Source organism: Berghia stephanieae, chromosome 10, assembly GCF_034508935.2.
Source record: "Berghia stephanieae isolate SIO BIC M18660-M18661 chromosome 10, UCSD_Bste_1.3, whole genome shotgun sequence".
Classification (NCBI taxonomy): Eukaryota; Metazoa; Mollusca; class Gastropoda; order Nudibranchia; family Aeolidiidae; genus Berghia; species Berghia stephanieae.
This window is the reverse complement of record NC_088369.1, coordinates 9,518,740-9,546,146: the sequence shown is the minus strand read 5'-3', so window position 1 is coordinate 9,546,146 and position 27,407 is coordinate 9,518,740. Positions and strand designations below refer to the sequence as shown.

The 27,407-nt window shown below is 37.8% G+C and overlaps 2 protein-coding genes across 5 annotated transcripts in view; both read right to left on the bottom strand.

Annotated features, from left to right (window-relative positions):
- LOC144956203 (stimulated by retinoic acid gene 6 protein-like) overlaps positions 1-27,407 on the bottom strand; it is a 744,310-nt gene that overhangs the window by 556,277 nt on the left and 160,626 nt on the right. The gene's annotated exons all lie outside the window — the stretch shown is intronic.
- Positions 542-26,931, bottom strand: LOC144956188 (uncharacterized). The gene is made up of 10 exons (XM_078886602.1): positions 26,807-26,931; positions 16,647-17,684; positions 14,765-14,884; positions 13,737-13,799; positions 10,157-10,239; positions 7,655-7,747; positions 6,711-6,913; positions 5,472-5,684; positions 4,237-4,607; positions 542-852 (listed from the first exon to the last, which is right to left on the bottom strand). Exons 2-10 carry the CDS (start codon positions 17,538-17,540, stop codon positions 754-756), a joined length of 2,139 nt encoding a protein of 712 aa, XP_078742728.1. The 5' UTR covers positions 17,541-17,684; positions 26,807-26,931; the 3' UTR covers positions 542-753.

Below are 27,407 nucleotides of genomic sequence, written 5' to 3'. Positions count from 1 at the left end.
CATCATCCAACTATTTACAGTTATGTATATAACTATATGAGGCTTGTTCGTATTTAAGGGTTTTATAGCATTTGCAACACTTTTAGGTTAAATGAGTGCCGGTAAAAAGGGAGAGAAAGGATAGTCAAAAAATTCTAAACTTAAAAGCACCAAAGAAAAACTAAGACAAAGGGGACTGGTTCAAATGGGTAACAGAAAAGCATACTTTAAGTGTACTTGGGTTTGAGTTATGCTAAAAGTCTCATCCAGGCACCAGCAGAAGAATACACTTTACAAAATATATTCGAAACAAAAACTATAACAGAACACAACAAAGAGATGAATTACAAGGAAACAAATATCATCTCCTAAAGCTATACATTTGACTGTTTCCCTCTCAGCCAAGGACTATGGCCACAGCCAGGACAAAACCAAAGTAATCTCATTTGAAGACATCGACAGAAAGTAAACTGAAAAACAAAATAAAGGAGGATAGAAGACACAGACAATGTCGTCTCCTCTCTTGTTATTCAGAAGAGTAAAATTGAAACACTGTCAATTATTCTTGTGATACCAATTATTATTTTATTGTATAAATCAAAATTTAAAAAAAAAAAAAAAAAAAAAAAAAAAAAACCCAAAACCACAGAGTTGTTTAAACGGTCAGTTGAATTTGGCTGATATTATTTTCAAACTTTTTAAATGCCTCTATCAAGTAAATGTACATAACAAACAGTATAAATTTTTCCTCGCTGTTTCAACATCATATTGATTCTAATTGCTAGCATTCGAGTCAAAGAATTTATTTTTCACAATAAAGTGAACGCACTGTAGAATCTTGTTCCTTTCTCTCCGTATCTCATTTGCAAGGAGCTGGGGGAAAAAAGAAAAAAGATTTAAAAATTAATAATGAATTTTAGAGTATAGAACATCTTTTCTGAGCAAACTTCAAATAAAAAGCTAATTCACTAAAAAAACAAAAACAACCAAACTTTAAGTCATTCCAAAGATACAATACAATAATACTCTCTGTAAAAAGTAATGAACAAAAATCAATATAACAGCTACAAAAAAGAAAAAAAAAATACCAAACACGGAACATTTCGGGCTCAAAACCCTTCTACAGCAAATGACCAAAAAAAACAATGAAAACATAAATACATTACTAAACAAAAACACAGATTGATGAAAGAGATGTAATGTATTTAAGTCTTGAGCCTGAAATGTCTTGTGTTTGGAATGTTGTTCTTTGTTTTAAGCTGTTATAGGGCTCTTTCATATTAACCGAAAAATACCTGTAAAATCGCGTTTTTTTGCTATCAAAAAATTCTTGCACGTTTCATACCTTGACTCTTCCTTCATTTCTACTAACAGCCAAGTCTGTCGACACACTTCTGCAACGCCGCACCATGGAATAGATACCTTCGGAAGAAATTTCCGTCAAGGTTTGTAGCATTTCCGCACATGGTCCAACAAGCTCTTCATCGACATCAAGCCTTTCCTGCCAGCTCACGTTTCAGTGGCCCAAAGAGGTGATAATCAGATGGTGCGAGGTCTGGACTGTGGTGGTGTGGCAAAATCTCCCATCCATTTTTCTTTAGCCAACCTTGCGTCACTCGTGCTGTGTGGGGTTGTAGCGATGTGTCGTGTTGCAAAATGACCCGTTGTCAACTGCCTGGCGCTTTCTGCGAATGGCTCCCTAAGCTTGTCAAGAGTTGTAGATGTACCTTGCATCATTGATTGTTTCTCCAGGTTGTAAGGTTCGAACAGAATAAACACTACAACTGTCCGAAAATCAGTTCCATTATTTTCTTTGCTGACCGCATGACTTTGAATTTCTTCGCGAACAGCTGAAGATGTTTCCATGTCATCGAATCTTGCTTTGTTTCTGGGGTGCAATGGTGCAACACAAGTCTCATCACGGTGACTATGCTGTCAAAGAAAAGTCAATCGTACCTAGAAAGTCTCCGCCGGCGTTGGCAGTATGCCCGTGAACCTGCGTGAGCCTTGCCTACTTCTCAAAGTTCCCTGCAAGATCCAATCTTTGTTCTTTATGATTGTCTGTCAATTGCTTTGGAACCCATCTTGCCTGACTTTCTGTCGCCAAGTTCATCAAATACAATTCTATGGGCAGAAGTTTCCGAAATTTCAAGACTGCTTGCGATTTCATGAAGTTTCAACCTCCTGTCTTGACGAATAAGCTCATCGATACGCTTCAACATTGTCTTCTGACGTCGCAGTATATCGAACTCTCCCTTCCTGGTCCCTGGTCAAGTCGGAATGGCGCTTCAAACAAATTACACCAGTGATAAACTTGTGTACGGCTTATAACATGCTCACCATATAAACTCTGAAGTTCTTTATGAATTTTGGTAGGATTCACACTTTTGGCGTTCAAAAAACGTATGACAGTCTGATTTCCTCCTTTGACCAAGTTTCAAGGTGGGCCGCCATCTTAAAAATCGTCTAGAAATTCATTGTGCAAAATGATGCACTTCATAATTTCTGGGAATATCCATAAGGAAATAAGAAATATCATGTCGTTTACAGAATTAAAAAATCTCCACTGGTTGCTGAGCAATGGGCATTTTTCGGTTATTTCTGAAAGAGCCCTCGTATATTCATTTTTGTTGGGTTTTTTTACAATCCACAGCTTCTAGCAGCTTAGTACCACTTTGACTTGTAATAATACTCTCTGCCAAACACGCAAAGCTAATCAATAAAGAGTAACCAACCGTCTCAAATCGGAATGACTTCTGGGTGAATTTGTATGCTAAAAATAAAATGTGTTTTGATTTTTTAAATGGTTTTCTGGGATTTAAGTCTCATGCAACAATCTAAGGTCTGAAGAAAAAAAGAGAGATGATAGTTGTAGATCTGAAGGGGGGTCCCAATAACTCAGTTGATAGATCACTCACTTCACACGCAAAGAGATTGAGGATTGATTCTGGGTGCAATCGAGATCCCCCCTCCCCCCCCCCGACTCCCCTGTCTACCAGACAATGATTTGGGTAGCTGGGTCAATAGGATCTCATGGAAAGTACTTTGCAATAGACTTGCATCCTATCCAAAGGGTAGGAAGCAATTGCTATTGTGTTTTTCACCTAGATAAACTCTGGCTCCATGAACCAATTAGCTCTGAAGGACTAACTTTTTTTTTGGTCAATCGAGAAGGCTCGTACGTTCCGTACATTTGTTTGTTTGTTTGTTTGTTTTTAAGGGTTTTACGGCGCTTGCAACACATTTAGGTTATATCAGCGCCAGTAAAAAGGAAGAAAATGGGATAGTAAAAAGTTCTGGAATTACAATTAAAGCAGCCAAGAAAAAGTAAGACAAAGGGGAACTGGGAACAAATAGGGATCAGATGTAGATTCCAAAAGCACACTGTCAAAGTACTTAGTTTGAGATCACCTAAAGTCTCATCCAGACACGAGCACAGGTCTCTGCCTAGAGGAATACACTCAAATATTTACAAATCATACATATAACATGTGAACAAAAATAACACAGTGCATAACAGAGAGATGATTTACAAGGAAAAAAATATCATCTCCCAAAATTCTAACTATATATTTGACTGTTTCCCTCTCAGCTGGGGTATCTGGCCAGCACCAGGACAAAACCAAGCAATCTCATTCCAAGACAAAGACATAAAGCAAGTTGGAAAACAGATATAGGCGGATAGAAGACACAGTAAGTACCTCCCTGCCCTCTATGGGAGGTCAGGAACCCCACCCAGTTCCATACATTTAAACTAACTTCTGGGATTTAATTTTTTCACAGTGTAACATTTTCTAAGACCACCACACATACGAGGTAGGACAATTTTTAAAAAGTTCTATCTTATCTTTATTTCAAGTTCAAATCCCATGGAACGACAATACAAAATAGTAGAGCTTTTATATAGTGCAATATCCACTAAACATGCTCCTTGCACTTTAAAGGGGTCCCTGGCCAAAAGCAACACTTAACATGTAGAACGAGACTTGACGCCAGTTATGCAATATTACAATTTTTTTTTCCAATAGAGACAACCCTGTTAACGACCAGGTACTCATTTTACACCTGAGTATGGTGAGAGACTGTGAGTAAAGAGCCTTTTCCAAGGATTCAATTATGCACAGAGCAAAACTCGAACCCAGGACCTTCCAATCCGAAAGCAAGTGTCATACCACAAGACCACCAAATGTTAATGATTAACCTCTCAACCGAGGGAAATCCCCCCCCCGCACACCTTATCATACTCCATCATCTTACCTTTTCAAGCAAAGTATAGGATTTTGGAGGTGGTTTTGGCCCAGCTTTCTGTCTTTTGTTTGGAGGACCACCCTTGGTTGCGTGACCCCTCTTAACACCCTTGGTCTCTTGGATAGAACTGACCTCCGACCTCCCAGATTCACTGCCTTCTTTAACTTGAGTGGTGGCAGGACAGGTTTTAGTTTTATTGCTATCATCACTTGCTAATTTTTCTTTAGGACTCGTAGCAGATCCAGGATCAGAAACTACTTTTCCGACATCTGCTTTGCCAACAGTTACGTTATCAGTGTTGTTATTGAGTCCAAGAGTATTTCCTCTTTCGCCATCATCAAAAATTGTGTCCTTGACCTTCTTGTCTTTGGTTTCTTTGCCTGAAATAATAAAAAGAATGGGGGTTTTTTTTTATCATGAGAATTTCATTTTAAAGAAGAAAAAAAAAAATAAAAGAACTCATTTAAGATGTCAGGGTCCTGATAGTTCAGTTGGTAGAGCACTCGCTTCACATGAAAAAGGGTCAATGTCAATCCCTGAGTGCAGATGAGATTTTTTTCTGACCCCCACCCCCGTACCAAACCAGCAGTGAAAGGGGAAGCCGCGTCTCTGGCCGAAAGTAATTTGCGATTCCCTCATGCCTATCCAAAAGATAGAAAGTAAATGCTATTGTTTGTTTAACTTTAACGCTATAGAAACCATGATAAACTCCATGGGCCAAATGGCTTTGAAGGACTACATTTATGATGATAAAAGAATATAATAAAAACTGGGAACACAGCAAGAAATGAGGCAGCACGGCTCAGCGGTACGGTCTTTGCTTCGTACCCAAAAGGTACAGAGTTTTATTACCCGCTGCACTGTGTCGCCTTGAGCAAGTCACCTCACACAAGCTCAATTTGCAGTGCTGCACTGCGGCTGACGCCTGGGTTATTCCAGTCTTCCCTTGGAATAGACCCAGGAGACAAATTTCCCCTATGGGGTGAATAAAGCGTGTATGAAACAAATTTCAGGAATTTCCAAGAAACTTGGAATGTCAGACAATGCCTTCCTTATTTTGCAACAAATTAAAGTCAAGCAATGTTAAACATGAACAATGACAGGGTGGGTGACAATGCAAGTATTTATGAATTTCAGGCATTATGTTCTTTCACACACAAAAAAAAAACCCACTTGACTCAGGGGTGAATGAGAACCTGACTATAGTTTATGGCAAATATTGTGAGTCAAGTCATCAATCGTACCAGCTTTTTCATTTCCACCTTCATCACTATTTCCATCGCTGTCTATTGAAGATGTTGACCCATATCCAGAGAGTAAGGACAGGCAATTGTCATCTTTTTTCGATTTTTCTTTTGCAGGTGAATTTGTTAAATCAACAATCTTATCTTCCTTAGATTTTAGGCTTGGATTTTCATGTCCAGAAGAGTTGGTTTCCTCGGTGAGATCAACCTCATCTGCAAAATGATAAAAATTAATTTCTCAATTAACAATGTACGTACAGTTTGTTTTTAAAAAGTGTTGCCTGTCATGCTGAAACTTTTACAAGAATATTTTGGTTAAACATTGACAAACTATTACTGAAATCTACATGTGATCGTTTCATTATCAGTGCTGATGGTGACAAAAAGGGAAAAAGGAGGAAAATTATGAATGTTGTGTTTTTTTACGCTGCATGTTTACTTCACTAATCCCCACTTTTAGAGCCATTGAGATGATAGACTACTCTAGCTATCTTCTGGATAGTGGGGAAGCTGCACCACTTGATTCCACCACACATAAAATCTCTCAAAGCCAGAAAATTTGATTGAGGAAAATGTCTTTTTTCAAAGGAGGAAATTACTCTGACACAAAAATCGTGGATTTCCACGGATCCGAGGAAAACCATTATTATTATTATTATTTTTACTATTATTACCATCATCATCATTATCATATACATTTATAATGGAAAAAATTTGTTAATAGTTTCCTCAGTGACAAATTATGGAGCAGGCACTGGTGGAAGATAAACAACTGAAAATATGTGTACGAAATAATGCCAAACAAAGCCAAAAAAGAAAACAACAAACAAACAAAGAAAAAAGAACCTATTAAAAAAAAAGAGAAGTTTTCCTTGGCTGGAGGACGAACCTCAGACTTTCTGATTACCAGTCAGTGTAATGTAAGCACGTCTTTTTTTGGGATAATTCTATTCTTATACATTTCTCTTGCTTTTTGGCACTGCTTCATACACACCTTGTCAGTGGTTAGAAAATCGAAATCGAAATCCAGAGAGAAAAATATCAAAATTTGCCCCCCCCCCCCCCAAAATAAGAGAGAGGTCTGGAAGAAACTCTACATTGAACAAATTTACACCAAAAAGAAAAAAAAAGAAATATCAAAATTTCAGCTGTGAATGGTGTTTATGAGAACTAATTTTTATACATCAAATGCGTTTATTTCATATAATAATATCAGGCCAAACTCCAAACTGTACTCACCTTTCTCTTTTTCTTTGCTGCTCCTTTCAATTTTCCTTTCCTCAGGAGGACCATCATCATCATCGCCGTCGTCATCAACAGTAAAGACTTCATCTTTGGACTGGTTGAAATCGCTGTCGCGTCTGAATCTACTGCCTCTATCTCTACCTCGACGACTTCTATCCTTTTTATGGTCCATTCTCCGAGTTTTGCCTTTCATTTTACTGGGAAAATGACAAAAATAATTATAGGCATTAACAATAGTGTACGGGGTCATTTACAACTGCTGATATGACCTACTGTGTCACTCTGGTATCATGTCGGAATGAACTAGATGAGGAGAATTAAGTAGCTATATGTTACAGTGAATGACATAATCAGTCGGATGGTGAAAACATTTGCACTGAGATTTTGCCAAGTTTAGTTAGAAGGTCAATTTTTAACAAAAATGAGTTCTTGTCATAAATGATTAAATTAACCATTTTTGTACATCTTCAGGAAATAGTAAAGCTTAATTTCACCTCTAAATATTTTTTACAACTAGTTAAGTTGAAAAAGTATGAAATTTGAGAAAAGTTGCTGGATACCTTTCCCATACATCTGACCATAACTTCATGAAAAATCACCCGATTTACTTCAAATAAAGATTAAAATGCTCTAGGGAGCATATTATTCCAGAAAATGCAAAAAAATGCAAATCCAAAATTATCACCTTCTGACTGATTATGTCATGCACTGACACATATAGTCAAAATGATCAGAATTAAAAATGTAAATGCCTTCGAGTTAAGTATAAACAGAACGCACTCTCCTAACTCGACTTGGTAGATCTGGTCTAACTGACGTCCTTGATTTATTTATTAGACAATATTTAAATACTTGAAAATCAAATCAAATCAGTAGAAAATATAATATTTAAAAAATTAGTAAAGAGAGTTTTTAAAAAACTAAAAATCTAAAGTTACCCGAACTCCTTCGTCTCTATCACTTCTCCTCTTGCAATTTTCTCATCCATTTTCTCTTTTCTCTTCTTCATATTTTCAGCAGTTGGATAATTCCTGAATGGAATAAAAGAACAAGGAATTGAGTTACAAATAACAATTAAAGCAAGGATGATGATGATGATGATGATGATGATGATGATACCAACAACCAATAGCACATAAAAAGATTTCTAAACCCATTAAAATTATAATCATGCCAAAGTACTAATCAAAAATTCCTAAATTTATAATTATATGCAATTCAACACCATGCCCCCCCCCCCCCCCTGCAATTTGAGAGGAAAATCGGTGGGAATCCGATTTTAGCTGTAATAATAATATAATAATAATAATATTAATAATAATAATAATAATAATAATAATAATAATAATAATAATAATAATATAATAATAATAATAATAATAATAATACTTTATTGCATCCCAAAAAGGAAATTTTTTGTACAGACGTGTTATAATTTACACATAAGATAAAAATACAATGGAAATAGGATGTATATATATAAAAAAGGAGCAGCTCTATAACCAGAGCTGCGCTTTATAATATGAATAATTTCAACACTGTAAAATAGTTAAAACTGTCACTATAAATTGAAAATTGAAAAGATTGCAAAACAAATAAATTAATAAATTAATATTTATATTTTTAAAAAGTAAAAATGAGAAATAATTATATATAATGATTATTGCTTGTTGTTATAAAGCCTAATACTGGACGGCAGAAAAGATTTTCGGTGTCTCTCTGTTTTCGTTGAAATAGAGAAAGGGCGACCACTTCTTTCTGACATAATAATTGATGGTCTTAGTGGATGATACTGGTCATTTAATATTTTAGTTATTTTATTTGTACAAAATTTCTCGTATAAAAGATCTACATCGTCAACATCATTTATATAGCGTTTAATGGATTTTTTAATATTTGAATTTATTTTGTTCCTTTCCACTGCTAAGCAATTGCCTCCCCAAGCTGTTATACAAAATGACAAAACACTTTCGATTACTGCTCTATAAAATAATGTGCAGAGGGTTTTATCTATTCTAAACTGAGAGAGTTTCGATAAAAAATATGTACGTCTGCACATCTTATGCCTAATTATTTTCAAGTGTTCATCCCACTTGAGCCTGTCATCAATCGTTACACCAAGGTATTTGTAGTGAGGAACTCGCTGGACGAATTGGTCCTTTAATTTTAACGGTTCTATCGGTTCCTTCACTCTCCTAAAGTCAATCACTAGCTCCTTTGTCTTGCTTATGTTAAGCTCTAGGTGGTGGGCATCACACCAAGACACAAATCTATCAATTTCTTGCCTATAAGCCACTTCGTTGCCATTTGTTATGAGGCCTTGAAGAGCGGTGTCATCTGCAAACTTTATTAAAGGTACACTCAGGTTTTGACTTCTACAGTCATTCGTGTATATTGTGAATAATACAGGGGACAATACACAACCTTGAGGAGCGCCAGTATTTGTAGTTATACAGGAAGATTTGTTTTGCCCTAATTGAACATATTGTGCTCTCTCCGTAAGAAATTCGAGCACCCAAGCAATTATATACTTGTTTAAATTCAGACTAGTCAATTTTTGAACAACCAACTGAGGTTGCATTGTATTGAACGCTGAAGAAAAATCTGCAAAAAGCAATCTGCAATAGCTCCTAGCGTGATCTAGATGCCTGTAGATGTTGTTTGTAAACAGCAAAATGGCATCCTCTACGCCACGTCCTGGTTTGTAAGCAAATTGATGACTATCACTCAATGGCATAAACTGATTCCTAATTTTAACAAGAACAAGTTTTTCTAAAGATTTCATGACTATTGAAGTCAGTGCAACAGGTCTGAGATCGTTCATAGTTTCAAGTTTTTCTTTTTTTGGAACAGGAATAATTTTCGAAGTTTTCCAAATTTCAGGGATTGAAACGCATTGGAGGGACCAGTTAAAAATATGTGTATAAATGGGGGAAAGCTGGTGGGCACATTCTTTTAATAGTTTTCCTTTCAATCCATCCGGCCCAGCAGCCTTCCTCTCGTTTAGTTTCGAAAATACGAATCTCGTTTCCTCTTCACTGACCTCAACAGCCATTTCATCTTCCAAAGCCCTGTCTAATTTATGTTTTTCATTTTCAATATCAAATTTGTTTGCTGTGTCGAAACGTGAATAAAATTTATTTAAAGTTTCAATTTCGATATCTTCTGATATAATCGTGGGCTTTGGATTATAGTTCACAGCAGTTTTAAGCCCCCGCCACGTGTCCCGTATATCCCCAGAAGAAAAGCATTTTTCAATTTTATTTTTGTACTTGTCTCTACAACTAGATATTACCCTCTTTATCTCTTTTTGTTGTGTGTTTCAGTTAAAGTACTCAAAGCGGTCAGACCTGCCCAAAGGAACAAATGATAGGAAATTAAAACAAAACACGAAGACATGATAAGGACTACCCAATGACAAATAGAAGACAACTACTCACTTCCTCCTTTCTTCTTTCCATTTCTTGATATCCTCCTCTGATTTCACACTGTAAATCTTGCTGGCCAGACCACTACGGTGTTGCTGCATGAGAATATATATATATATATATACTTTTTTTTTATGAAAACTTTTTTGAATCATCATCATCATCATTGCCTTTTTCACCCTGGGTCAGGGTATAGGCCACAGACAAACAGTTTCCATCCTTCTCTATCCTGAGCCAACTTTTTTATCTCATTCCAGGTCTTACCACTTCTCTGTATATCAGCTTCTTTAATTCTTCTCCATGTTCCTCGTGGCCTTCCCCTTGATCTTCTGCCCTGAGGGTTCCAGTCCAATACTTTCTTTGTTATAGTTGAGTCATTCTTTCTAAGCGTGTGTCCAATCCACCTCCATCGTCTTCTTCCTATATCCTCTCCCACTGGTTTCTGCTGTGTTCTTTTCCATACTTCTTCATTTTTTATTCTATCCATCCATTTTATTCTGAGTAGCTTACGCATGCACCTGTTTACGAAAATCTGTACCCTCCTTATACATGCCTGTGATGCGTTCCAAGTTTCACATCCATACAGTAGGACAGACTTCACGTTTGAGTTGAAAAGTCTTAGCTTTAGTTGAAGGGAGATATCTTTAGTTCTCCAAACTCTGTTCAAAGATGTGAATGCAGCCTGTGCCTTTCCTATTCGTGCTTTCACCTCTGCTTCCGTGCCTCCATCCTTGTCAATTATACTTCCGAGATAGCAGAAAGTGTCTATATCTTCGAGTTCCTGATCTTTTACTTTGATCTGCTCCCTTTGACGCGTACCTATCCTCAAGACCTTTGACTTTGCAGGGTGAATTCTTAGACCAATTGATTCCGAGAGGCTGTTTATAATTGTGGTTTTTGCTTGCATCTGGTCCTGGGTGTGGGACAAAAGAGCCAGATCATCTGCAAAATCCAGATCATCCAACTGTGTCCAGGGGGTCCACTGTATCCCATTTCTTCTCCCTTTGGAGGTTTCCTTCATTAGCCAATCAATGGCAAGGATGAACAGGAATGGAGAGAGCCCTGCTTGACACCAGTCTTAATTTCAAAGCTGTCAGTAAGCTGATCTTCATGTACAACCCTGCAACTTGATCCTTCATACATTTCCTTAATGAGGTTTACTATCTTTTCAGGGAGTCCATAATGTGCCAGAATTTTCCACAATGTTGCTCTGTCAATACTGTCGAAAGCCTTCTCGTAATCCAGAAAGTTGACAATAAGAGGAGAGTTCCATTCTATAGACTGTTCCACTATGACTCGCAGAGAGGCAATCTGGTCGGTGGTTGAACGGTTTTTCCGAAAACCTGCCTGTTCGTCCCGCAGTTTAGCATCTGTTGCATTCTTAATTCTCTCTAAAATAATACGGTTGAAAACCTTTCCTGGGATAGAAAGAAGAGTGATGCCTCGATAATTATTACAATTACTGAGGTCCCCTTTCTTTGGAAGCTTGATAAGATGTCCTTCCTTCCAATCCTTTGGGAATATCCCGTCATTCCAGATTCTCTCAAATAGTGGGTGCAGGGCCTCAGCATTTCTTTCCGCATCAACTTTTAGAGCCTCCGGTGGAATCTGGTCTGGTCCAGCAGCTTTCCCCCTTTTCATCTTGTTAATGGCACCCACAATCTCTGCTATCGATGGTGGATCACAGCTAATTGGTATCTCATTCCTTGCAGGCAAAATTTCTGGCTGGTTGTCTGGTGGTGGTCTGTTCAGAAGGCAGTTGAAATGTTCCCTCCATCGTTCAGATTGAGCCTCTTTTCCAAAAATAGTTTTCCCATCTTTGTCTTTGACTGGTACCTCTGGTTTCCCATATTTTCCAGCAAGTGTCTTGGTAGTTTGATAAAGGATCCTCATGTGTCCTCCAGTCGCTGCTGCTTCTGCTTTCTCTGCAAGTCTGTTCATGAATGCTTCCTTGTCTTTCTTCACAGATCTTTTGACTTCCTTAGCTATGGCTCGATACTGCTCTTGTGCATCCAGTCTTGAAGCCCTTGTTCGGCTTGCATTCACTTGTTCCTTCCTTGTTCTCCTCTTTTCAATAAGGTCCAAGGTGGTTGGACTTATCCATTCTTTATGTTCCGATTTCTTTACCCCAATACCTCGTGGCAAGTTGTTATGTAGACTTCCTTGATCTTTGCCCAATGTGACTCTACATCTATGTCCTCCTCGAGCTCAGTAAGAGGTTGGAATCTATTACTCAATTGTAGTTTGAATTCCTCATTCTTTTCCCCATCAAGTGCATTCACCTCGAATTTCCTTCTTGTATGTGATCTGGCCCCGTGTTTTCTGAGTCGGAGCTTAAGCTTTGCCAATAGCAGGTGGTGGTCTGATCCAACATCTGCCCCTCTCCGTACTGTCACATCTTCCAATGAACGTCTGAATCTACGAGAGATACAAAAATGATCAATCTGATTCTCTGTCACACCATCTGGTGAGACCCAAGTTGCTTTGTGGATCCTCTTATGGGGGAACACTGATCCTCCAATCACCAAACTGTTGAATGCACAGAAATTTGCAAATCTCTCACCATTATCATTCATTTCTCCCATGCCATGACGTCCCATGATACCTTCATAGCCTACGTTATCCTGTCCCACTTTTGCATTAGCATCTCCCATCAATATGTTGATGTCTTTCCTTGGCAACTTGTCAATGACTTGTTGTAGCAGACCATAAAATGTATCTTTGTCCTCATCTGTTGCATCATTTGTTGGGGCATAGATCTGTACAATGTTCATGCTGATCTTCTGACTCCGTGTTGTAAAGGACGCCATGATGATCCTTTCTCCGCATTGTTCCCATCCTCTCAGTGACTTCTGGGCAAACTTGCTTAGAATTATTCCTACTCCCTGTGTATGAATCCCGTCCCCTCTCCCTGAATATAAAATTTTCTCCCCAGACTTGAGGTGTTTCTGTCCGGATTGTATCCAGTGGGTTTCGCTTACTCCAAGTATATGCAGCCTGTATCTTCTCATCTCAGTCACAACTTGAGAGCTTTTTCCTGCTTCATACATGGTGCGAACGTTCCACGACGCAATTCGAAGCTGCTTGTTTGGCGAAGACGTCATCGGGTCAGCAGAGTCCTTTCGGCTTTGTCTGTTGTCCTTCATAAATTCTGTAATTCCAGAAACTCTTCGGTCGCCCAAGCTAAAAAAAGGATTTGTTTTGTCTGTCTGTGTTTCTGTAACGGTTTGAGTTTAACGGAAAGGGGTGTTAACCCTTTGCCAACCCCCAACCTGGAGGACCAGGTGACTCAAAGATGGGGGAATCACACACCATTAGTCGCCTTTTACGACACGCTGGCTTGACGTTGGGCTATTCTTGACCCTCTCAGTTGAGGGACCCCGGGCACCACACGGGGGGTTTTTGAATAAATGAATTAAATCAAAGTTACATGAGTAATGGATGAACTGAGTAGCTAAAAAAAATAAAAACTACCAGCAGGACCCAAATTCAAATCTGGTCCATTTGCTTGCAAGTCCAAAGCCATATCACTATCATATCCTACCACCCCATTGCTCTGTTACTTTTGATTGATTGATATTCTCAAACTCACCATGTTCATATGAAGCTGCACAACCTTTGGTACGGCAACAAACGGACAGTCCTTGTAACTACACTGTAAGGAAGAGATCAGAAACCAGAAAATTGAATACATAATGAATAAAAAACGCACAAGAAAATATAATCTGATAATCTGATAACAAACCATATTATACTTATCATATCATTCATTTTATACTTATCTCATTACTGTTTGGTGACAATATAAAAATTATTTAAAATGTTGTCTTGACTGGTTGAGTATAATATCCAAAAAGAGAAATGCCGGAGGTAAACTAAAAAAAGGAAAACAAAAGAGAGAGACAGAGAGAGAGAGAGAGACAGAGAGAGAGAGAGAGAGAGAGAGAGAGAGAGAGAGAGAGAGAGAGAAACGGACAGAGCATTGTAATATACTTTATCAGAGCAAACACTTAGCAATTAATTTTTACACCACATCAAACCAACCACAAATCATGAAATTTGAAGGGCATCTGAAGATTTAAAAAAAAAAAAATTCAAAGTTATTCTCCAAAAATAAAAAAAATGCATGTTGATGAAATTCTGCATCTTGTGCAGACGTGACAACCAATCACATAATTTTTCTGGCTCATACTCAAAATTTATGTGATTATTCAGCCAACAGCCAGATTTTTGGGGGGTTTTTTTGGTTTTACATCGTTTTTGGTGTTGGAGGGAAATGGCTTACAACCAAATGTCACCTTGTATATTTTGATAACAATGTGAAATTGAATGTAACCATCAATTTAATATAAGAAAACAGATAAAATGGATGTTTCGGGTTTCCCCTTTATCAACAAAACAGGATGAATTAAACACTACAGACGAATGAGATAATGTCATAGTGACGTTGTTAAGATCTTAACATCCATTCTATCTGTTTTCTTATATTAAATTGAAGCTTACATTCAATTTCACATTGATATTTATTTCTTCGAGTTTCGAACAGCACCTTTTACATTATATATTTTGATAATGTTTCATATTTTTTGGAAGCCCTTTCTCTCTAAAGCAGAAATTTACCTTTTGATGCAGATCAACATGTTCCTTGTATTTTTCTGCGTTCTTGAAGCCACGATCACAGGTATCACAGTAGAAAGCGTTATTTTCTGGCTTGTCACCCTTATTTACATTAGGTTCTTTCTGAAATAAACCAAAGGTTCAAACCAAAAGTTACAAAAATCTTAAAAGAAACGATAAAGAAACCCACACAGAGAATTATGGTTAAAGATAAGATAAAATTTATTTATCCATTTCTGGAAATTTACATTGGGTTTTGCCATGGGACTAATGCATTCTGAAAACAATTAAGCAAATAAATAATAAGGAAATTACATAAAGATCAAAAAGAAAAAAGTGTAGCGACCCCCAAAAATATTTAAATATCCACTTTCATTTCTAAAGAGACTGTCTTTTATAATGATGCAATGTAACTCAACCGGGTTGCATTTCCAGGCCTCAGAGAAAGAGCAATCTACCATCTGCTCACCTTACTACCCCCTAAAATATTTGTTCAAAGCACTGGAACTGGAAGAGAAAAAATAAAAAGTAAATCAGAACTTGTCCAATTTTGTATTCAAATTAAATCTACATAAAGTGGAAAGTCTGCTGACACCTCTATCCATCCAATAATCAGGATTGCCGATTCAGGGAGCAGAAATTGACCAGATTTTTACGTCAACCCCGATCTGAACACTGGACATTATGTTAAGGATAGCAATAGGTCATATATGATTTTACTTTCCTGGATGGAGGTTCCTTGCTTATCTAATTGATCACCTTCCATTCGCCCAGTGATAAGAAAATACAGAAATGTTTTGTTTTGTTTTGAGTGTTTTTATGCGTTTGCAACAATACTATTAGGTCACTTCAGTACCAGTAAAAATGAAAATGATATAGAGTGCAAGTGACCTCCTGCCCACCATGGAAGGTCAAAGGACCTCATCCAGAAAAGTACATAAAATCGGCAATACTGAAAAATGATTGGGTAACAGAATTGGAAAAAAAAGAGACTGGAATGTATTTTGAAATAGATTTCCCTTATTTGAAAGGCTCACAAGCAATTATTGTATAGAGTCTATTTGTGTGCGTCCCTGACATAATCAGTTGCATTGTGAAAATTTTTGTTTTGCATTTTTGAAAGCCCAATATGTCTCCTGGGCATTTTAATCGTTATTTGAAGCAAATCGGGTGATTTTTCATGAAGTTATGGTCATATGCATGGGCTAGGGTATGAAACCCTAATTTTGAGAAAATCGCTTCCAAAGTTGACATTAAGTATAGTAATTACCTTCATAAAAAAATGAAAATAAAATATATAGAAGTAGAATTCAATTAAAATATTTCATCAATATGTAGAAAAATGTTTGATTTAATGATTTTTGATGAGAACTCATTTTCCATGAAAATTGACCACTTGACTAAAATTGTCAATATCTCTGTTCAAAGTTTTTCACCATGCGACTGAATCTCTCAAGGACGCCAGCATTTATTGATTACAGACACCAGCATAAGTTCAATAACATTTAGCCTTTGGACTCTGAAGAATTACTGTTTGAAATAATCAAAAAACAAAAAAACAAAAAACAAATTTGAGCATTTATATAGTGCAGTATCAAATAAATGTGCTACAAAACTCAACATATACTACAAGACATGAAGCATGTTACTTGAGCTTTTTTTTTTTTTAAATGTTTAAGGCAATATTACAATTTTTTTTTCCGAAAGAGACAATGTTGTTGTTAAACGCCGGGTACTCATTTCACACCTCAGTACAGTGAGATAATGCTAGTAAAGACTCAACTCTCAAGCCCTGGACCTTCCAATCTGAAGATGAGTGTCATATTATTGGACCATGTAGCCTTGAATAAGAAGTAAAAATAAAAATTAAAAAATGGATTGTCACCTTATTCTGGGCTCCAGCGTGATGCCCATTGTTGTTATTTCCTCCTTTCCATTTATTGTTATTGTTGAAACCTCCTCTGTTGTGCATTCCCCCTCGGAATCCACCGCTTCCTCTATTGTTGTTGTAGTTGTTGTGACTTTTGTTGCTGGCATTATTATGGTTGTTATTATTATTATTATTGTTATAGTTGTTGTTATGGAAACCATTGTTACCATGATGAAATCCTCTCCTATTCCCACCACCCCTATGTCCCATCCCTCCCCTTTGATGCAGCATAGGCATAGGATTGGCCTGTGAAAGATTCATAGCATTCTGCGGTAATGGTGGAGGCATTGTAGGTTTCAAATGTGGGAAGCCGCTGGGCACTTCTTTCGGGGCGTCGTTGAAAATATCATCAGAAATGTGTGGCATCTGCCTTTGTTGATTTGGATGGTGGTTACTTTGATTCATGTTGGTATTATTACTATTTTTACTGTGATTATTATTGTTGCTATTATTATTTCGTCCGTTCGACCATTGACCTGTGAATGGACTGTTAAAGTTTGGTCCTTGGTTCATGCCACCTCTATTATAATTATTATTATTATTATTATTATTATTATTGACCATGTTGTATGCTGGAGTAGGGGGTGGCATATTCCCTACAGGAATTGGTGGTGGTGGTGGCAAACTACCGTTGCACGCTCTGGCCATTGGATTAAACGTTGGTTGATTATACATGGGCCCGCTGAAACGAGGGAAATTTGATCCCGGGTGGATGGCAGGAGGTGGTAAAGAAAAATTTGGGGGTGGAACATTCGGGTGAAATGGTGATGGAGGCTGCTGGCCTTGTGGAGGTGTGACATTGGGAACCGTGTTGAAAAAGGGTGGCTGAATTGGACCACTGTTATTCATTTTTGTATCGTGATTGTGTTGAGTTCAAAAGGAAGTGGAAAGGATGAATAATATGACAGATTTAGTCTTAAAAGATGGTTAAGTCATCTCCTTGGAAGATCAGGAATCCTAAAATGACGTCTTTGAGCTAAAATACAATGTTACCTGCAATACAAATAAATAATTATAAAATAACCATTCATATAAAAATGACATCCAAATCAAATAAACAAGGATTTACTCCGGGTTCTGGTAGTCAGGGAGTTTAAGACCAAATCAAAAGACTTAAATAAACGCTAAAATATGAAGTCTGGATGGTGGTTACCACTTACTCTTAGACCATAATGTAAGACCAAATTCTTTATTTCTATCTGTCTCTAGTCAGTCATTCAAGCGTAGAAGCAAAATGAGAGAAAGATAAAGATAAAGTTAGTTAAAGTGAGTAAATGTGACGGGAGGCCTTCCGAAAGCTCCTACGCCTACATCCCCAGTATTCTTGTTTTTTTTATAATATAATGTTCTAGTAGGGGGTTTGGGAGGGGAGAAACTTATTTTTAGTCTCCCCCCGCCCACAGCTAAGAAGGGTACTGGACATCAAATACCCAAAAAAGATCTCAAATGAATCACTCTATAAGATCACAAAAGAAAGACCAATCTCCCTTGACATTTTACAACAACGATGGCAACTTTTCGGTCACATACTACGCAGGGACAAAAACATACCAGCTAACCAAGCCATGTCGGGATATTTCCAAAAACACGGGAACCTTTTCAGAGGAAGACCGATCACAACATTCCCTGTGATCCTAAACAAAAACCTCACAACACTTGGACAAAGAATTAGTCTCATAACGGCAGGGGACCTTGAAAATCTGAGAACCCTAGCGGAGGACCGGCAATATTGGAGACACCTCACACAGGAAATACTGGAAACAGCCAAGGCGACCCGATCTTTCGGTCGAGACGCGAAAGGCATCTAAGTCAAGTAAGTCAAGTCCGCCCAAACCCCCTACTAGTTAGAACAAGAATACTGGGGATGTTGGAACTTTTCGAAGGCCTCCCAAATGTGACTCATATAGAAGGGAACAACACAAAACAAACGTTTCGGCCTTTTTCAAGTAAACAAGAAATATTTAGTGTGTACTTGAAAAAGCGGAACGTCGTTTGTTTTGTGTTGTTCCCTTTTATATTATATAGGTAGTCGCATCGCCCGTGGCTGAGCCGCTGATCGAGCCCCGATATCGATGTTACGGCTCTGGAGTGAAAATTGTGTTAACCGGTGAACATAGTTTTACTTCCATTGCCGTGGAATCGCTTCCTGTGCACTAATTTGTCACTTCCGGTCTCATTTTAAAGAGGAGAAGCCAGCGCGTCAGGCGGCGTTTTCAGATTTTTAATCCGTTCATTTTTTGTTCAGATGCCAGCTGTTTGAAAATTTGGTAAGTTTTAACTTCATTTTAAATACATTTTTCATTATATTACCTATTTTTAATTAATGTTATATTATTCGCCAACCATTTTTCTCTTTTTGTGTGAATTTTGGTGGTGATTGATGCTGGCGAAAGCGTCTTTTAGTGACTTTAAATACGACGCGTGTTCATGAAGTTGGCGACGGCCAACCAGGATTGCCTCTCGATGTATCCCCGAGTCTCCTATGTACAGTGCAGTCTGTAAACTATCGACTGCGTTTGCTTTTGTGACTTGTGTAGATAATTTCAAGCTGAATAATTGCTGTAAAAAGACTGAAAATAGTCCCATCCATAATTTTAGTTTTATTTTATGAATGAATGTTAAAACTGAAATGACTTTTTAACTGGGATGATACCGGACAACTAAAAATTATGTTCCATTGATATTATTTTTTATCTTTTATTTTTGTTTGTTCTGCAGGTTAAGTGTGTTGGTTTAATTTAATGTGGTTAATTTCAATACAAATAATACAGAATAGCATGATAGAGTCAATTCAAGTGAAAGTATATTTCATTCATTACTTTACTCTTTACCACAACAAAAATTATTACATAACTTTTAATTTTGTTGATTTAATCATAATCGAAGTACTTTTTTTGTTTTCAGAGTCAGACGTTCATTATGACACCACATTTTTATGTTTCATTTCCTTCTTCTAGGATATTGTTGCAATTATTATTTTTTTGTCTCTTCCACCCCTTTTTTTTTTTAACTGACAGATCATACTCCAGAATGTCTACTCCAAGAAACATCAATGAGCTCAATAGCTTTATCTTTCAAAACTTTTGCTCATTCAACAGTACATCACTGAAGAATGGGCATTTACTATATGCTTTCCAGAAGAATGAGAAAAGCATACCCAAGACAATTTCTTTTTTTCTAGAAATGGAGGCAGCCCTAAACAAAGCTGCTCTCCAAGTTCATCTTGGGAAATTGCTGAACACAATGAAAAATTTTGTAAAAAGTCTTAAGTATGAGAGAGTCTGGAGGAAGGCAGAGGATTTGATGCAGACACCTTATGTGCTGCCGACTACTTCTACGACTACTTCTACGACTACTTCTACCACTACTACTACTACTACTACAACATCAGTCTGCCATTCAATAAATCTACGAAAGGACTGTGACCGCTGTAGACAGAAGAGAGTTGAGTTGGAGGAGGCATTGTCTAAATGTCGACGCTTGAGAGCTGAGGTTCGGCGGGCACGGACATTTTCCCTGAAAAACAAACGTCTTTCTCAGGCGCTTGCCAGAAAGTGCAGCACTGAGAAAGTCCTGAGGAGAGAGCGGCGTTTTTTAAAACGAAAAATTAGATCATTGGAGGCCAGACCCTCAACTACTGAGCTGGAGAAGGAAAACCGTAGGTTGAGGCGGGCATTGGATGGGAAACAACAAACAGTTGGAGAGTTGGATAACCAATTGAATGCTGTGAACAAGGAGCTGACAAACCTAAGTCAGGAGGTAAAGAACTTACAGATAGCAAATGACTATCTTGTAAGTTCAACTGAGGAAGCTGAGGAGGTGGATGATTTTGAGCCTGTAGGAGGGAGGCATTATTCATCTAAAATGAGGAAGGTGATGTATAAAACTTTGATTTCTCAGGTTCCTGTAGCTCATTCTGGAGGCGTTGTGAGTTATGTTTTACAGGAGCTTGGGAATTCAAATGAGGTGAAGGTGCCTCATAAGTCTACTGTTGCCAGGATGGCTTATGAGTTATCTGCTCTGTCACATCTTCAGGTTGCTGAGGCTGTACTTAAATGTGAATGTGCCACTCTTTGTTGGGATGCAACAACCTATGCAGCTCAGCATGCCAATCAAATTCACATCTCAACAGAGAGTGCAACTTTTACTTTATCGATAGCCGAGTTGGCTAGTGGATCAGCAAAGGATTACACTCGTCACATCATCTCGGTTATCGATGAGATAGCCACAAGCTATTCCATCTACAATGGACAGGACTTCATTTCAATAAAGAATGATTTCCTGTCAAAGATTTCCAGCACAGTGAGTGATCGTGCTCCAGTCAACCACTGTGTTGTGGAACAGTTGAAAGAGGAGTTGGAGGTGGACATTATGGAGCTGAATTGTAATGTTCATCCCCTGGATGGCTTTGCTTCCCACACACGTTCAGCTCTGGGCAATCTGGACAAGGAAGACGGGCTTCCAAGCAATGGTCGAGGTGACTGCTGTGCTGCCAACTTCATCTATGCCATTTCTAAGATCAGGTAGGCATGAATTTTTTCCCATAGTTTCATTGTCAGATTTAATGCACTTGTTTTGTACAAATATTATCTCTTCTATTACTTCTAGGCTTTTGGTCTTAGTGGCAAGACACTTGCCTTTGGATCAAAAGGTTCAAATTTCAATCATCGCATTGTTTTAAATAACGAAGGGCCATATCTGATCATAGATCCGCTGATGACAGTTTTCATTGTTGATTTCATCGTTGCTCCTATTTTTAAAGTGAATTTCCAATGCACATATTCTTGATGAAGAAACAAGGAAATAGTGTTACAGTTTATGAAGTGAGGTGTTAAAGAGAATTTAATATATTTGAGGGGAAAAAATATATACAATTTAATGGTTCTTTACATTTTGAACTTGCTTGCGAAATTTATTTACCATCCTTTTTTTCAGGACACTATCACTTGTTTGTCACCTTGGTTCTTTAACAAATCATATTTATTTTTACATTCATTTTTGATCCTCTACAGATACAAGCAGACTGGGGATCCGTCTGGGTTCAAGTCTTTCATGGCAAGAAAGGACATCCCCTCGGATGTATTTGTCCGTTATGTAGGCAACAGACTGCATGTAATGTTCAGAATGGCTGGCAGCATAGTAGCGTACAAATCAGAACTACTTGAATACCTTGAGAGGTACTTTACTCTTTTTATCTTGTATTTCATTTTTTTTAGCCTATGTCCATTACAAACTTTTTTCTCTCTCTGTAATGATTCACATTCATTTTAATAATAGTAAGATCCCAGATAAATCAAATTATACTATTTGTACGGCTTTGTGGTCTTATGGTAGCTCGCTGGCCTTCCGACGGTATATCCCTGTTTTGAGTACCACTGTGGATGACAAAGTTTAGTCCGTGCAAAAGGCTCTTGACTCGCATTTTCTCACCACATTTTTTAAATTTATAATTTATAGTGCTTTGAAGAAGCCTAAATAGTTTTTGTCTTTTAAAAGCTGTTTCGCTTCAATTCTTTATTTTTTCTAGTAGACCTATTGTTTGTGTGTTTGAGTTATCTTGTCTGCCTTTGTGGTGATTGATAACCAATTGACAAACAAGTTTACCTTTACCCATTTTTGTCAACAGATTTTGTCGACTTGAAGCCCGTCGGACCTTGCTCAGGGATTTGAATGACAATCGAATGGTTGCCCAGTTCCAAGCTCTTGGACTGTGTGGGAAGTTTATAACAGGCCCTTGGATGACCCTCTTTTATGGGAATAGCCATAGACTGAGCAATCTGGAGATGGGTGAGTATATCAGGCTCTTTGATAAAAACTTGACAGCCTTCATTGAGCAACCTCTAAAGATGCTCACCTCATCTTCGGATGTCTTTGATAATGCTGTTCCTGCCAGTAATGTATTAACATCCCTGCGAAACACAGAGGACCCAGCTTTGTTGCAGAAATATCTAACTGCCATTCTTGCAGCATTTAAGAAGGTGACCTGCAATCAGCTGGGAAAATACATTACTGGCATATTATCGATGCCATCAGATGCTGACCTTCAGTCAACGAAGTCTGCTTCACCAAATAATATTTGGGCAGAGAGGAGTTTGGGGATGACAGATGCTTTATGGAGGCGTGCCCCAAATGCTTCATTGGGGTTCCTGGATGCAAAAGTCAAGGCAAGAACCAACAAGACCCTTCCTTGGCTTGACACTCATGACAGCAACACACAGGAACGACTAATAAAGTATGCTGTCAAGAGGGGCTCTTATTTAAGGGCAGCTCATTCCAGGTGGTCCAAAAACATTGGTGCTGCTAAGCAGGAGAGCCAGTTGTTGGTGGGCAGGCACGAGACAAGAAGATGAGGCGGGCACTGGAGAAAGAAGTCAAGGAGTCCCTCATAAAGCAGGATCCTACAAATTCAATATATGAGGGACTCAGCTTGACACAGAAGGGCTTCATAAATAAAATAATTCACCGCGAGGATGTTCTCGGCTCCCTTTTTCAACATACTTGGGAATCGGAAGAGGGAGTTGATGTAACTTACTGGGGGAGGATTCGTGCAGTCATTCCTGCTACCAAGTCTCGACCATCAAAGTTCACGTTAGGTTATTGGGACTTGGATGCTGCCGAGTCCTCTTCTGAGGACTATGACATGGACGTGAGTGCTGTACTGGCTGACATGGTCACAGCTGACCTTTCATTTTTTTGATTGGATATGTTTATTGATTCCTTTTTATTTGATGTTTTCAAGTTTGATATTGTACTCACCTTGTGATTTTGTTCGTCTGTCTTGTATTTTTAAATATGAGATTGAAATAACAACATGAATTTTATCGTCTGCCACCTCCAACTCCAGTCGTCTGCCGACTCGAACTCCAGTCGTCTGAAATGTATTTTTAACTATGAAATTGAAATAACATGAATTTGATTGTCTGCCACCTCCAACTCCAGTCGTCTGCCGCCTCGAACTCCAGTCGTCTGTCTTGTATTTTTAAATATGAAATTGAAATAACAACATGAATTTGATTGTCTGCCACCTCCAACTCCCGTCATCTGCCTCCTCCAGCTCCAATAATCTGCCTTGTATTTTTGAATATGAAATTGAAATAACAACATGAATTTGATCGTCTGCCACCTCCAACTCCAGTCGTCTGCCGCCTCGTACTCCAGTCGTCTGTCCTGTATTTTTAAATATGAAATTGAAATAACAACATGAATTTGATTGTCTGCCACCTCCAACTCCAGTCGTCTGCCGCCTCGAACTCCAGTCGTCTGTCTTGTATTTTTGAATATGAGATTGAAATAACAACATGAATTTGATTGTCTGCCACCTCCAACTCCCGTCATCTGCCTCCTCCAGCTCCAATAATCTGCCTTGTATTTTTAAATATGAAATAGAAATAACAACATGAATTTGATTGTCTGCCACCTCCAACTCCCGTCATCTGCCTCCTCCAGCTCCAATAATCTGCCTTGTATTTTTAAATATGAAATTGAAATAACAACATGAATTTGATTGTCTGCCACCTCCAACTCCCGTCATCTGCCTCCTCCAGCTCCAATAATCGCCTTGTATTTTTAATATGAAATTGAAATAACAACATGAATTTGATGTCTGCCACCTCCAACTCCAGTCGTCTGCCGCCTCGAACTCCAGTCGTCTGCCTTGTATTTCTAAATATGAGATTGAAATAACAACATGAATTTGATTGTCTGCCACCTCCAACTCCCGTCATCTACCTCCTCCAGCTCCAATTCTGCCTGTATTTTTGAATATGAGAAATTGAAATAACAACATGAATTTGATTGTCTGCCACCTCCAACTCCAGTCGTTGCCGCCTCGACTCCAGTCGTCTGTCCTGTATTTTTAAATATGAAATTGAAATAACAACATGAATTTGATTGTCTGCCACCTCCAACTCCAGTCGTCTGCCGCCTCGACTCCAGTCGTCTGTCCCTTTTATTTTTGAATAGAATTGAAATAACAACATGAATTTGATTGTCTGCCACCTCCAACTCCGTCATCTGCCTCCTCCAGCTCCAATAATCTGCCTTGTATTTTTAAATAAGAAATTGAAATAACAACATGAATTTGATTGTCTGCCACCTCCAACTCAGTCGTCTGCCTCCTCCAGCTCCAATAATCTGCCTTGTATTTTTAAATATGAAATTGAAATAACAACATGAATTTGATTGTCTGCCACCTCCAACTTCAGTCGTCTGCCTCCTCCAGCTCCAATAATCCGCCTTGTATTTTTAAATATATGAAATTGTAATAACAACATGAATTTGATTGTCTGCCACCTCCCTACTCCGTCATCTGCCTCCTCCAGCTCCAATAATCTACTTGTATTTTTAAATATGAAATTGAAGTAACAACATGAATTCGATCGTCAGTCTCCCCCAACTACTTCTGTATCATTGCTTGGACTTCGATGTATTTATTCAGTATCATTACCTGGATATTGCCTGTGTCTACATTCCATGCAGCCAACAATCCAGAGTGCCTAGATTTTGTTGTCTTCTGTCTTTTGCCACATCTCAGCCATCTTATGGATTTAAGCGAGTCAGTACGTGAGTACCCTTTAATTATCTGTTCTCTTAGTGATGTTGAATGCAAAGCAATTATCAAATTTTCTAAAGTTCATTTCAATTTTAATGTGTTTAATAGTTAGTCATATGATACATCTCTTCGAGATGTTCAGTTTGATATATGACATGCCTATGTTGCAGAAAGTTTGCAAAGTGTTGGTATTTATCGGCTTATTGTTTGTTATTATGTAATATGTTACGTAATATTCAATTTTGCATTTTCAGGTCAAGTTTTCTCTACCACTCTTATGTAGTTCTTGTTTTTAATTTTGCATTTTTATCACTGACCATGTTTGCATATATAAAGCGGCAAGCTTGTTTCTCCCGAGTACTGTTGGTGCCCAAATGTCTTGTCCAAGGATGCAAAAACATTGGGCAGTAAATTTGCAAGTTGCATTTACTGACACTTGTTCGACTTTATTTCTAGCCCTGTTCATTGTTTTTTGTTCTCTTTCTTCTCTCCGAATACCAGTCATCTTTCGTCTGTTGCTCATTTGCCAATGCCAAATATTAAGTGCCTTCCCCAAGGACACAACTTTAGTGTCTAAATTCATACGTTTACGCTCCTTTCCTCTTGTTTAAACATTTTTTGTGTTCAAAATTAATCATAGCCATAGTATTGTAAGCATGCTCTGGAAGAAGACCACCCTCAAATCTGTTTTTAAAGTTATTATCCGTTCCTCGCGTCTTTTTTTCATTTTCTAGGGTTATGTAATTGCATGACGTTGCATAATATTGCATAATAATCGTTTAATTTTTTAAAAATTTGCTGCGTCTTTCCTTTGCGATCATTTTGATATATGGTTTTATATGTATTCCACCCCAAATAACCGTGATTTTCCATTTCCCCCGCTTTTCGGTTGCTCTCTGGTCACAGTTTTAGTTTCTTTTTTCCTCTTAAATTATATTAAGTATTTTGGTCCACTTTTGCGGACTAATAATCCCGTAACTTTGGTTCTAATTGTCACATTGTCATAATTTTGGTACCATTGAAAAGTGTATTTCTTGCAGAATAGCATGAGACTATTTTGAAAACAATTGCTGCAATCTCAAATTTTCATGCAACTACCTAATTATATGAGTGACACTCTCTCTCTCTCTCTCTCTCTCTCGAGAGAGAGAGAGAGAGAGAGAGAGAGAGAGAGAGAGAGATAGATAGAGAGAGAGAGCGCAACATTGAACATCCAATGTGCTCACACTCACACATCTTGATGAAAAGTTAAAGTTAAATCTCATTGAAAAAAATGCTATACAAGGAATACTCCTCTAGGAGAGATCGAAACGTAAAGCATCGAAATCATACTAATGATTACGTGAAGAAACGTCCAAGGCCGCAGTCCTGATCATAGTCATAGTCATAGTCCATGGACATTCGTGGGGTCTCTCACTCTCACTGTCGTCACACCCACTCCACACCAACTTGGATTCCCTCGCCTTACAAACATGATTGCGAAGTATAATTAGGCAATCAAAATATCCTATCCTGATAATTGCATTACATATCTTACATTAAAAGACATGCAAAATGTTCTCACCTAATTTTCCTCCTATATTATTAGTGCAAATCATCCGAATTGTCCTCACGGAAAAGAAATAAGAAATCTTGTAGAAAACCGCATGTTGTTGTGTGTTTACTAACTCCAAGGGTCACTTCCGCTGCGCTCAACTCGGAGGATATTATAACGGACCATATTATAATCGCATTTTATTTCCATTTTATATTTTATTCCTTGCATAGAATTAAACGAATTCCTTGATTCCTTTTACAAAATCAAGGGTAAAAAATGTACAAAATAAATTATTAATAAGTATGACTGGTCGAAATATGATAAAATGCTGAAAAGGTGCGTGTGATACAATGCCAGACCACGAAGAAAGAAAAACAAAACAAGAAAACCATTTCTTTTCAAATCTTTATTCATGTTAGCCAGTAGAGAATTGCAATAATCTAACATTAGCAAAATGAGTAAATTAACTACAGAGATGTCTCATGGAACAGTGCCATTTCTTCTCATTACTCATTACCGTTTACATTAACCTTGGTATATTGCCTGATTTTTAAAATTTAAGTCTGAATCAATAAATACAGTCAAGTTTCCTAAAATGATTGGTTTATAGATGACATTTATAAGAATT

Excerpts from the sequence above, each read along its gene's own strand:
- LOC144956188 (XM_078886602.1), bottom strand. The coding sequence starts at position 17,540 with ATGAATAACAGTGGTCCAATTCAGCCACCCTTTTTCAACACGGTTCCC. Across the intron at positions 13,800-14,764 it reads ATGTTGATCTGCATCAAAAG|TGTAGTTACAAGGACTGTCC; the intron begins GTAAATTTCTGC and ends TCTTCCTTACAG. Across the intron at positions 4,608-5,471 it reads AGGTGGAAATGAAAAAGCTG|GCAAAGAAACCAAAGACAAG; the intron begins GTACGATTGATG and ends TTATTATTTCAG.